This window comes from Epinephelus moara, chromosome 16 (genome assembly GCF_006386435.1).
Source record: "Epinephelus moara isolate mb chromosome 16, YSFRI_EMoa_1.0, whole genome shotgun sequence".
Lineage (NCBI taxonomy): Eukaryota > Metazoa > Chordata > Actinopteri > Perciformes > Serranidae > Epinephelus > Epinephelus moara.
In genome coordinates this window covers 40324185-40336618 of record NC_065521.1, presented here as the reverse complement: position 1 = coordinate 40336618, position 12434 = coordinate 40324185, and the positions used below count along the sequence as shown (strand labels likewise).

The 12434-nt window shown below is 42.6% G+C and overlaps 2 protein-coding genes across 3 annotated transcripts in view; one reads left to right on the top strand and one right to left on the bottom strand.

The window, feature by feature from the left end:
• Positions 1-2994, top strand: part of LOC126403502 (GTPase IMAP family member 9-like) — a 5532-nt gene extending 2538 nt beyond the window's left edge. The window contains exon 3 of the mRNA XM_050066226.1: positions 1620-2994. Coding sequence (XP_049922183.1) covers positions 1620-2698 — 1079 coding nt within the window. The 3' untranslated portion in view covers positions 2699-2994. The remainder of the gene's footprint in view (positions 1-1619) is intronic.
• Positions 2995-4118: 1124 nt separating this feature from the next.
• Positions 4119-12434, bottom strand: part of hipk1a (homeodomain interacting protein kinase 1a) — a 30482-nt gene continuing 22166 nt past the window's right edge. For both annotated transcript variants that reach the window (XM_050065608.1, XM_050065609.1), the window contains 4 exons: positions 11730-11891; positions 11442-11635; positions 11147-11277; positions 4119-8346 (listed from right to left, as the gene is read on the bottom strand). In XM_050065608.1, the coding sequence (XP_049921565.1) occupies positions 7927-8346; positions 11147-11277; positions 11442-11635; positions 11730-11891 (907 nt within the window). In that variant the 3' untranslated portion in view covers positions 4119-7926. The remainder of the gene's footprint in view (positions 8347-11146; positions 11278-11441; positions 11636-11729; positions 11892-12434) is intronic.

Sequence of the window (12434 nt, the reverse complement as noted above, 5' to 3'; positions counted from 1 at the left end):
TTTTTCACTTCAACAGGTAATTTTAAACATGGGTAAGTCCATATTTTCATCATTTTTTATAACGTAATAAGTTAATGACAATTTGTCATTGCATGTCCATGTATTGAGCGTGTTGGGTAAACACTGAATGAATAGGGCATATTTTTTGGAGGCATGGAAAGCCGCTGTCCCTCCCACTTATCTCTACCACCCCCCCTCTCTCTCTCTTTCTGTATATGTGAACCCGTCAGATGGGTGGGGGGTCCCGGCCTGACCCGGCTTGGGCCCGCGGGCCGGGTCGGGCCGGCCTCAGGCTCGGGCAGAGAATCTAAGCTCTAGCACTAATGGAGCAGAGCGTGTGCTGTGTTCAGGCGTTGTCAGGTAAATAACAAATTCTGGCACTTGAATAGGCCATAGCACAACACAGCAGCACGTCAAGTTGGCCGAACCTGAGCAAAATACCGTGAAATACCGTGAAACCCATATGATTTTTTCTTAAAACCGTGATATGAACATTTTGTCATACCGCCCAGCCCTAATCTTGCATGCCTCAGGTGAACAAATAATCCACAAATGGAGAAATTCTAAGTCATAGGGGTCTGTGTTTAATAACAGCAAAACTATATTAGGACACATGTTTAAAAACTCTCAGTACTCTCAAACTCTCAGTTCACTTTCAGTTCAGTTCCTTGTTGGACTCTCTGTTTGGGAAGTACCGAGCACACAGCTGGCCCACACCTCAAGAGCAAGACACACACACTTGATATTTGTGAGTTGTTAGTTGTTAGTTGTGGTTTTGTGTCTCTTTGAGGTAATTTAGTGTCTTTCATTGCTCATTTTTGTGTCTTTGTGATCATTTAGTTATTTTTTGTCTATTTGCATCTCTTTGTGAAAATTTTAAATCTTTTCCTGTTAAGTACATGTTAACTCAAATGGCTTGCAGGTGAGGTCCAGTGGGGCCACCCTAACACTTTGGTCCCTGACCTCACTAGGTCTGTTCAGTAATCCCTCCATGGTTGAACCCAGCTGCTAGATAAAATGCTAGTATTATTATAATATTCCGCACATTGGTAGCTGTGTTGTAACTCTGATTGAACATTAGGCTCCCTTAATCACATGGAAATGGAAATAAAGTTTTCTTTGACTAAGTGTTCCTGACCGAACTACTAGTTATGGTTCATGTCTAGACTTAAAATACCAGGTTTTGGGGGCAAAGTCCCTGCTAGAAATGCCAAACTAAAAAACAACCGCTTTTTGTGGCACTATCCCCGCCGACAGGTGGCTAAAAATACCCACGCATGACGCCTAAAAGGCTGATGGAAACGGCATTAACTTGCTAAATCACAACCGGTTTTGTAGTTTGTGTCTGAACTGTGTTCTTAAGCTCAGCAGGCATCTTGCCTAGGTGTTACAGTATCCATCATCCCCTTCACCTGATGTCAAACTGATGAAAAAGTCAGTATTTATACAACGTCACTTTGACAACATTGATATGATACACAGGAAAAGGGAAAAGTGCAAATTTAACTTATTCATAGTTTGCAAAACACACAGCAACATTTTCCTTTAGTGACTAGGTTTGCGATGTGATGATACGATGTATAGGATTCTTATTCAGTGTCATTCATTATTCTCCACAGGAAGCCTCTTCAGAAATGATGAGGAGCTCAGGATAGTGATGGTCGGGAAGACTGGAGTTGGGAAGAGTGCCTCCGCAAACATGATTCTGGGACGAGAGTGCTTTGAATCAAAGTTCAGTTCAAAGTCTATGACTGTCGACTGCTCTAAGGGCAGAGGTCAGGTGGACAAGCAACGGGTTGCCGTCATTGACACCCCGGGCCTGTTTGACACCAGGTTTGGCTCGACTAAAACAAGTAAAGATTTATGCCAGTGCATCTCTTACATTGCTCCTGGACCCCACGTGTTCCTGGTGGTCATCAGGCTGGGCAGATTCACTGAGGAAGAAAAGCAGACGGTGCAAAAGATTGAAGAAATCTTTGGCCAGGCGGCGAACCAGTACAGCATGGTTCTCTTCACTGGTGGTGACCTCATTGAAGGCACCACTATGGAGGAATTCTTGGATGAAAGCTCAGAGCTTCAAGAACTCGTGGCCAGGTGTAACGGCCAGTACCACGTCTTCAACAACAAGCTGAAGGAACGCTCTCAGGTCACTGAGCTGATCCAGAAGATCAGGAACATAGTCCAGAAGAACGGAGAAAGCCACTACACCAACGAGATGTTCCAGGAGGCTGAGAGGGCAATCGAAGAGGAGAAACAACGCATCCTGAAAGAGAAAGAAGAACAAATGCAGAAAGAAAAAGAAGAGCTGGAGAGGAAGATTCAGGAAAAATATGAAAAACAGACGAAGGAAATATACGCTCAATTCCAGGCTGACAGAGACAGGGAGAGGAGGGAGAGAGATGAGGAGAGGATGAGGGAGAAGCAGGAGATGACTGAGGAAAGAATGAGGTTTATGAAAGAGAGAGAAGCAGAGAGAAAAGAAAAGGAAAGGGAGATGAAAAACCAGCTGAGTAAAATAGCTGAACAGCATGAAAGAGAGCTGGGAGAGAAAAGAAATAAGCTGCAGAACAAGTATGAAAGTGAGGCCCGAGAAGAAGCTGAGGGTATTAATCCGTTATATCCTCTGGTGGTAGCTGGTAAATGTGTAGTTAGAGCAGTTGACAAACTTGGAAAGGCAATTGGGAGATGGTTCTCGTGAGCGGTCCCAGATTCATGTGTTGACCACAGAGGGACCTCCAGAAGCTCCGGCACACAAGAACATATGAGAAAAATAAAACTTCATACACAGTTTGAAATATGAACCTTATTTTATTTGTTGAAGTTCTGTGTGTTTTAACAGTTTGTAAATCCTCACATTATATTGTTTTCATGTTGGTCTCAGTTTGACAACAAAGTATTCATTTCATGGATTATGTTGATGATTTATGCCACACAAGAGCAAATGTCTTCATGTACCAAACTGAAAATAAATAAAGATGTGATGTCAAGACTGAACCGTTGTTGAAGTAATGATTAACTGTCCACTCAAGAGTTCAAAGATCACAGGTCAGTACAGTCTTACACTGAACTACTTGTAGATAACTTGTTAACAGTGTAATTAATATCAAAGGACTATAGAAGGAAATAATAACCAAAATTATAAAATGTATAATGTATGCTTATGATTAGTTTGTCAATTCAAATATGACATGGCAGCGTGGGTTCATCTCAAATGTTTAAATTAAGAGTTGGGTGCCTGACAGGACAAAAACAAGTTCAAAGCAATCAAATGGTTATTCAATCATTCACTCCTTAATTTTCCGTAACTGCTTATCCTGTTGGGGTTCACAGGGGGTCTGGAGCCTATCCCAGCTGACACTGCGTACACCCTGGACAGGTCACCAGACTATCACAGGGCTGACACATAGAGACAGACAACCATTCACACTCACATTCACACCTACGGACAATTTAGAGTCACCAGTTAACCTGCATGTCTTTGGACTGTGGGAGGAAGCTGGAGAAAAAACCCATGCTGACAGCATGCAACCTCCACACAGAAGGGCTCCCCCACCCTGGGGTTCAAGCCCCCAAACCCAGATTCAAACCAGGAACCCTCTTGCTGTGAGGCAGCACTGCTAACCACTGAACCACCAATGGTTATTCATTAAAATCATTCAAAACCAATTCAAAGCAACCATTGAGTTAATCAAACACAAAGTCTGTCACTCACATGTCCTGGTTTTCTTTTAGCAAAACGTCCAGAAACTGGATCAAACTTTACACCACTCTCACTCCTGTTTCTGTTCTCCACCTTCCTCTGTCAGTTCCCTCAGCTCACAGGTGTGTCTCGTTTATCTGCTCACTCACTCTTACCACCTGTTTTGGGAACCACTTCTCTAAAACACACTTATATATTCATATTAAAGGGGCTCTGTGCGAAATTCAGAGCGACTGCACATGGTTCTCAACCAAGAAAAAAAAAGCCAGATTAATTGATAATTAAATTGGCCGTTAGGTGCAGCAGAGAATCTGAATCAATGCTCTTTTCCATTCTGGATTTAATCTGAATGTATATGAGATTGTGTCATTTAAGAAGATTCTTCAGTTTCAATCAACAATGAGACTCAGAATCTGTTTTGAGAAGATTTTATTGCGTATATACGGGTTAAGGTTCATTGTGTGTTCTATGTAATGTAGCACTTCACGACACAGCAGGATTGTAAGAACAACCATCATTTCACCAAACCAATGATTTGTTTAGAAGCAGTTACATACTGAACATCAATTCATGTTTTTTTTATAAATCATCTTTTGTCAGATTTGATTATTCACAACGCGTTACTGTGAATTTTACAATCTAAATGGCTTTGACTTTGACATGATAGTGTGATACCCAATCAGATTTTTATGTGCACGCTTTTACTTCACAGACACCACTTCACAAGACAAGAGCTTTTACATTTTCCCCGATATCATTAATGTGTTTTGAACGTAACATTAATAATCCGTCTGCCAGCGACACTGAGAATCCGTGCGGCTGCGGTTTTTAACAAACCTCTCCTGAATGCTATCCCATGTCAGACACATGCAACCTTAAGAATAACTTTAAAACTGTAAAAAACATGACAGTCCCCTTTAAATACCACACCTACGCTTGAATGTACTGCATCGTTCAACATACTAAACATATAAATATAATCGAGTCAATGGCCAGCACTAAAACAGAATCAACGTGAAAAACACAGTGACACATCATTATACAGTACGTAGCTTACCTTCTCCATTTTCTTTAGAGTACAGATATAACACACACACACACACACACGCCCACACACCCACACACACAGTACGTTCATAAATGAAACATACAACACCTATCACAATGTGCTAACACATCAAAGTTTAAAATGAAAAAAACTGACGTAAATAAGGCGATATTTTTTATGTAAATGCAACTTTTAAACAATTATTTGATGGCTCTGATGATGATGATATCAGTAATAATATTAATAGAGAGCAGCATAACAGTTAGTCAAGTTCCAGTTTTACTCGCCTCTCAAATAAAATAAAAATTTTGGGCTCAACATGTTAAAAATGACGATAGCAGTGCAGTTTGTTCGTATCAGTTGTATTTTCAGCTCTATGTCTGGTCCCTTTGAATTCAAGGACCGCGTTCAAAAACGGCAACACTCTTTGAGATAACTGTGCTAACGAGAACCACATAGGGTTCTTCGGCTGGTAGCCAGAGGAGAACCTGTGCTGGTTCCTGGTAGGACCCTTTATAAGGAACCCTTTCAAAGGGTTCCACCTGTGAAAGTTTCCACCCTGAAACCCCACATTGAACCCTTCTATGGCGTCAATGCAAAGCCTACGCCGTAACCTACGTCCTAGCCTGACCGAAGGCCTCCCCAGCCTAGCCTGCACCATCCCAGAAATGTAACTAGACGTGGTGACGCAGACCTCCTGCCACTGTTATTGTAAGCTGAAACCATTTCCCTCAAAATAGCATTTTAAGTCTTGTGTGTGATTTATCCTGGCTTCATATGAGCAGAGGAAATCTCTGCTAGTTGCTAGGCTAATCTATACTGTAAAACACTATAGGCTTGTGCTAATAACGTTATCAGAATTTTGTAATGTTTCCTTTGTTAAATGTTGCTGTTGTCCCTGGCTTCATGTGAGTAGAGGAAAAGTCTGGTAGTCGCTAGGCTAATTTATACAATGTAAAATGCCATAGGCTTGTGCTAATAACGTTAGCATGTTGTATTTGTTTGGAAAACAGGTTTAGTATAAGACAGTTGTTTTGTCAGTGAACCTTGTGAGTTGTAATGGAGCTGAATTTTGTAACTTTACCTTTGTTAAATGTTGCTGTTGTCCCTGGCTTCATATGAGTAGACAAAAAATCTGCTAGCTGCTAGGCTAATTTATACAATGTAAAATGCCTTAGGCTTACGCTAATAACGTTAGCATTTTGTATTTGTGGGGGAAATGTGTCCAGATAAAGACAAGTGTTTGTCTGTGAATGCTGCGAGTTATGTAAGGAAAATGCTCAACTTCAGCAAACACTGAAATGACGAGACTCGGAGAACCACGGAGAAAAGTTACAGCCAACGGGGTTACTTGAATCGCAGAACTCAGATTACAACAGTATACTAGTCTACACAGCAAAACAGATGGAAACAGCCCGGAACAATCACCCTTCAAATGCTTTTATAAGGGGTGTCTGCTTGTTCATGTGCATGTGTGTGTATGCGTGTGTGAACACGCTTGGGTCGTATTTCCTGGAAATCTAAAGTTCTCCTGATTTCCCTTGTTTGTTCCTAAAGCTGGACTTCACGCGCCAATATTTCCTGTCTTCTTTGTCTCTCTGGCAAAAGCAACCGTTCCTATTGTGAAACTTGGCACATCTGTTCCAACGGTCAGGTCACCCTAACCCAGAACGTTCTCCCTCATTTGACCTCCCAAGGCTTGACGTACGCACAAACTACTCAAATTTTCAAAACACCTCTTATGGGACCTTTTTGTTGCCAAATCTGATATTTGACCAGTTGCTTCCTAAACCTTGTGTAACAGACCTTATTTTTTCACCTTCGGTATAAAATGATACATTATCTGCCTCTACAGTTATAGTGAAGCTGATTCGTGTACTTGTGTTTGAAATTGTTGCTATTAAGCCATGTTTAATGTGTGTTTAATGTGTGTTTTGAAGCAACTAAACCTTACAGCACTTCATAGAAACCCCACTGCCGACTAGTGTTTGCTCTAAAATAATAACTGGATAAATTATCCATAGATCTCTCTCCCACTTATCATGATTTTAGTTTACCAGGTTAGCCTGGGGCCAAAGGAACCACGTCCAGCAGCCTCGGGCTTCACGAGGCTCCTAAAGGGCCGGAGCCAATGTGGTCCAGCACCTACAACACTTAAGGCTCATTCATACTCCCATTATGCATGAAAAAAGAAACATCTGTTTCAAATATTGTAAATGTCACTGTCCACGTACTGCCATGTGTCCTTCATGATGACATAGGAACAGCTAATAGATGGCACTACACGGCAAAAGAGTCAAAAGTTTCACACGACAACAAACAAGGCTACGGTGGAGGAGGTTGAAATAATGACCCTTTAAATGGAGGTCTGTGGTCTGTGCGGCCATTATATATACATCCCAACGTGGACGGAAAATTCTTGTCTATATTTTCACCATATATTATTATACATGACTTATTTGTTCTGTTCCGCTGTTACGTAAATGTCTTTATTGTCTCCTACAATCATATTTGGCTTGAACTATGCTACACTGCCTTCACGATCTGCTGTGGTTCTGCTCTACTTCGTCCGTATCCGTAAGCTTGACAAAATGAGCGCAGAGTACAGACAGAAGGCTCCGTCCGTCTCTGTCTTCCTATCACCATTGAGCGTAAATAAGCCCTTATGTTTTTTCTTGTTAATTGAACCCCTAGTCATACAAGGGTTCTTCGTAAGAAAATGGTTCTGGGTAGCACCTCAGCCCTTCAAGAAGAGACCAAGTGGAACCCTTATTTCGAAGAGTGTGTAATTCCTACTCTTTCACCTTATGTGGAAGTAAACGCCCTCAAATTAAACCACATACTTTTTGTGTCATTTTAAAAATCTAACATACTGGAGCACGGAGCCAACACAACAATAAATGTGTCACTGTTCAGATACTTACAGACTGCACTGTTTGTCGCTGCCAGACGCGACACAAAGAAACTCAAAATTAGGTGAAGATTAAAAAAGAAACGCACCGGGATGAAACTATAAATATGTTCTATGATTATTTTATCCACAATAATCACAGGAAGTTGTAAAAACAAGGACTGGAAAGTAAAGGAAAGTTAAAAGTCTGATCACAGCCACCCGTGATGAGCTTGTGCTCGTCTCTAGTCTCGGTCTCCATTTGGTCTCCATGCAGCCCTTCAGTCTTTACAGGTAGGGATACTGGTTGAGTTTTCGCTGGTAAGTAGCACTGGCGTGGTGAAAAGGCTGCCCTCCCAGCTGCTGCTGCTGCTGCTGCTGTTGGTGGTGGTTGCCGTACTGTCCTGGAGCAGAGCCTCCCAGGGCCAGGCTGCCATTCTTCTGGAGCAGTGCCAGGGAAGAGTAAGCTCCGCTCGCCCTGCCGTGGCGGGACGAGCCGCCTTGCATCTGGTCCACAGCTTGGGACACAGAGGCCAGGGCGGCGGAGGCCGGGTAGGCGTATAGATTCGGGGTTGAGCTGAAGAGGGTGTTCTCGTGAAGCCGGTAAGAGGAGTGGGATGAGACAGGAGGGGGGTATGTGGGCTGCCGCCTCAGAGAACTACTGCTTCCTGTTTGGTCATGGGATGATGACATCACAGACTGCTGTACCTGAAACAACAGAGAGAGGATCATAAATATCCGCACTGATGGTATTTGCAAGTTGTAAAGTACTTGTGTGACGTATTTCTGACTGCACCTGGGATGCTGTATGACCGATCCAAGCTATTTGTTTATTTGTATTAGTTTAACTGAGCCGTATATCTGCAAGGGTTACAGGATGACCTCATAAATGTCCCTGTGAGCTCCAACCTGGACCCTATGTTTCCTATGTTTTGTGTCTAAGTGACTAATGGAGACTACAATATTTGTAACTGTTCCAGTGCTGAGCGAGAGTGCTGCAGGCTGCAATGTAACCACAAAGGGCATTTGAACACCGTCTATATACATCCACATGCTTGTTTTTGCCACAGACAGGTTCGTCTTCACACTGTTCCAACAATCACCAGCTCTAATTTGTTTGATCCATCCAGTTAGGGTCAAAATATGCTGACTCTATGCATGCTAAAAGTACTGTTTATTTAAATGGAGTCTGGTTGGTTTGCCGATGGCGATTTCAGGGCTGCTTGTGGTTAAACAAAAATATCTAATATCTAAAATATCTAAGAATGAAATGATAAAGTTGTCTTTTGTGTTTTTAACAAAAAGATTGAACAGAATAATAAAAGTTATAACAGAGTCAATCTATTTCAGCTGAGAGGTCAGAGCTCTGACACCTGGACTGACCCTCCTAGGTCTGACAAAGAAGAACAGATTCAGCCACATGATATAATTAATACTTAGAAGAGCAGGAGCCAAAGGGAGGCCTCCCGTTTACTGATAACCGTCATGGGAACAGCTACAAAGCAAGTTTCTCATACACAGATGAAATGTGTTCAAGGACACAGTTCAGATCAGGTCAGGTTAAAACTTACACATCAGAAGGAAGCAGAATACTCTTTAAACAGCAGGATTTCACATGGAACCCCTGCTGTCATGTCTTGAAGACATCAAAGCCTGGATGGCCCTAAACTTTTTAAATTTTAATGAAAAAAAAACCCAGAGGTGATGGTGTTTGGCCCCAGCAGCTCCTGTGTTTCCTCCCCTGTTGATCTGGGTCCTTTGGCAGTTTATGCTACTGTTACTAAAGTTAAAAAAAAAACTGTTACTAACTTGGGTTTAAAGATGGACAGTGACTTTAAATTGGACCGCCAAATTAGTGCAGTTGTAAAGTCGAGTTTCTTTCACCTCAGGCAGCTTGTGAAGGTGAAGCCTTTTCTTGCACATCAGCACTTTGAAACAGTAATCCATGCCTTCATCACATCTCGGCTGGATTACTGCAATGCACTTTATTTTGGAGTTAGCCAGTCCTCCCTTGCACGTCTCCAGTTAGTCCAGAACGCTGCCGCTCGTCTGCTAACTGGAGTACGAATGAGAGAGCACATTACACCCATCCTGGCCTCCCTCCACTGGCTGCCTGTGCACTTTAGAGTTCATTTTAAGATCCTTTTATTTGTTTTTAAATCTTTAAATGGCCTCGCCCCGCCCTACCTCTCTGAGCTTCTTCATCCCTACGCCCCTGCCCGGTGCCTCAGGTCAGCTGATCAGCTGCTCCTTGAGGTACCGAGGTCCAAGCGAACGCTTAGAGGAGACTGATTTGTGTTGCTGCTCCAAAAATGTGGAACAATCTACCTCTGCACATCAGACAGGCCTCCTCACTGTCTGTTTTTAAAACCCGCCTTAAAACCCACTTTTACTCACTGGCTTTTGACCCAGCATGAGACCTCGTTCTGTTTTTATTTGTTTGTTGCTGTTTTTATTGTTTTTTGTTTTAACTGCTTTTTATTATCTCACTGTTTTGTTGTTTTATGACCTCCTATGTACAGCACTTTGTTTCAGCTGTGGTTGTTTTAAAGCGCTTTATAAATAAAGTTGAGTTGAGTTGATGTCTATATGTGATGATACATTTTGTTCCCACATCGACCTCTGTAGGGATTCTTTCTGTGTTGTCAAGCACTGGTAACACTTCACTTGAAGGTATCTACATAAGGGTGACATGACATTGTCATGAACTTGTCATAAACATTATGTACATGTCATAAACGTTTATGACTGCTGTCATTAAGTGTCATTCGGTTTTTGTCATGACAAGTTGACATTAAATTTGTTTGGGATGTCCTTATAATGACAACTTGACATTAACCAGGATGACATCACCAGAAGATGTCTTTGTATCCATCATTATGTCACTTTGTCAACACAAAAAGAGGTGCATTTCTTGTTAATGTCAACTTGTCATGACAAAGACATCTTCTAGTAATGTCACTTTGATTAATGTCAAGTTGTCATAATCAAGACAACCCAAACAATGTCAACTTGTCATTACAAAAACCTTTATGACATGTACATAATGTTCATGACAGGTTCATGACAGTGTCATGTCACTCTTATGTAGATACCTTCAAGTAAAGTGTTACCCAAGCACTTATAATAACAATCTAAGACTGTCAGTGACAAAAACAGGCACATTTAGTAGATGTGGTTACATTAAAGTTGGTTTCGACCCTGCTGACTGCAGCGTTCTCCAAAAGTTGCAGTGGTGTGAACTGGCTGGTCTGAGCTCGACTCGCCAGCTGATGGTGTAACCTGCAACTCAGCTGGTCAAATCGCCACCGGCTGTTTAAAGAACGTAAAGCACGTCACCTCCCTCTACAGCCAGTCGGCTTGAAGTGAAGTCCTCTGGTCAGGTCAAAATGACCACAGATGGAGTGCTCACTTGCTGCAGCAGGTGCTCAAGCTCAAGCTGCCTGTTTCAACTCTGAACTGAACTCTCGGGTTCATATTGTTAAGCAGGACATTAAACAGCTGCTACCTGACTCAAGTTCAGAGGCTGAGATCTGCTGGACGTGGCCCGTTGATGGCGATCAGTGTTGGAATCTGCCGCCCGACTGGACTGCTGAGTCGACGCCTTCTTGGATTTTCCAGAGCCACTTGTAGCTTGATCTATGAGCGCAAAACAGATTACAGCTGCTTGAAGTAAACTGATCAGTTTAACCTCTCAGTCTAAGAGCTGAGATGATTATTAGTGCGACTTAAATGAATCCACATCTAATATTCAAAATAAAATCAATAAATATAAAGACTGGAGAATCTCTGGCCTCGAGGACCTGGAGCTGCTGGAGCTTTGTGGGTTGTGCTCTCCCCCGGCTGGCTCTTCACAGATGGCATGATGATGGCCAGAGACTTGGTGGGCTGTGAGGTGGTCTTGGGACTCAGGGGGCTGCTGGTGGAGGAGTCTGAGTCATGGGAGTCGTGCACTGTCACACAGCTGATCACGTTGGTCCTCTGGCTTGTTCCAGAGCTGCAAGACAGAAGAAGAGAAGAATAAAATAATCTGTCAATTTCACCCAAAAAGCGTGAAAAATTCAAATTCCACAGACAGGAAATGAGCTCACCAGGCAGCCGGGAACTTCCTGTCATCCTCGTCTTCGGAGTCGCTGTGGATGGTGATGATGCTGACGGCAGGGCTCGGTGTGTCCGAGATGACGATGGGCTGAGACTGGTCACCAGCAAAAGCAGAAGTGTTGTGCACCACAGTGGTGGCCGATGACACGGGCCTGTAGGGGAAGACGACACAAATACAAAGTCTAATTGAATACCTGAGGCAGCAGAGGTAAAGTGACACCTTTATGTTGCCTTAAACTTCCTTTACAGCTTGTGCTCACTTTAAACTACATTTCATTTTTATATTTAATAATGAATAATGTTAAATGCTGGGCCTGTTATTGGCTAAAAGAGTTACTGCTCTTTCATGGTAGAATGTCAGTAGGCTGAGGATGGGTAAATGGATCTACAACTCTGCCCTTGGAAAAAATTACATACGCTATCAGAGGTAATCAATCACTCTTTCACAACATCTGGAGTCCCTTCATGTGTAGTCTGGGGACAATCCTTTCTAAAGTGCGTTTAACACACCGGCGAAAACGGCCGGCAACAAAGCAACGCCTCTTGCATTTTTGAAAAGGACACGCCTTCTCGGAAATGTGTGCTCCCCCTTTTCTCATCTGCAAGGAAACAAACACAGAGAGCTTGAAAATGGATGCCGAGAGATTTAACTCCGTTTTGTCAAACGTGTGCTCATCCGTGAAGAAAATATTTTT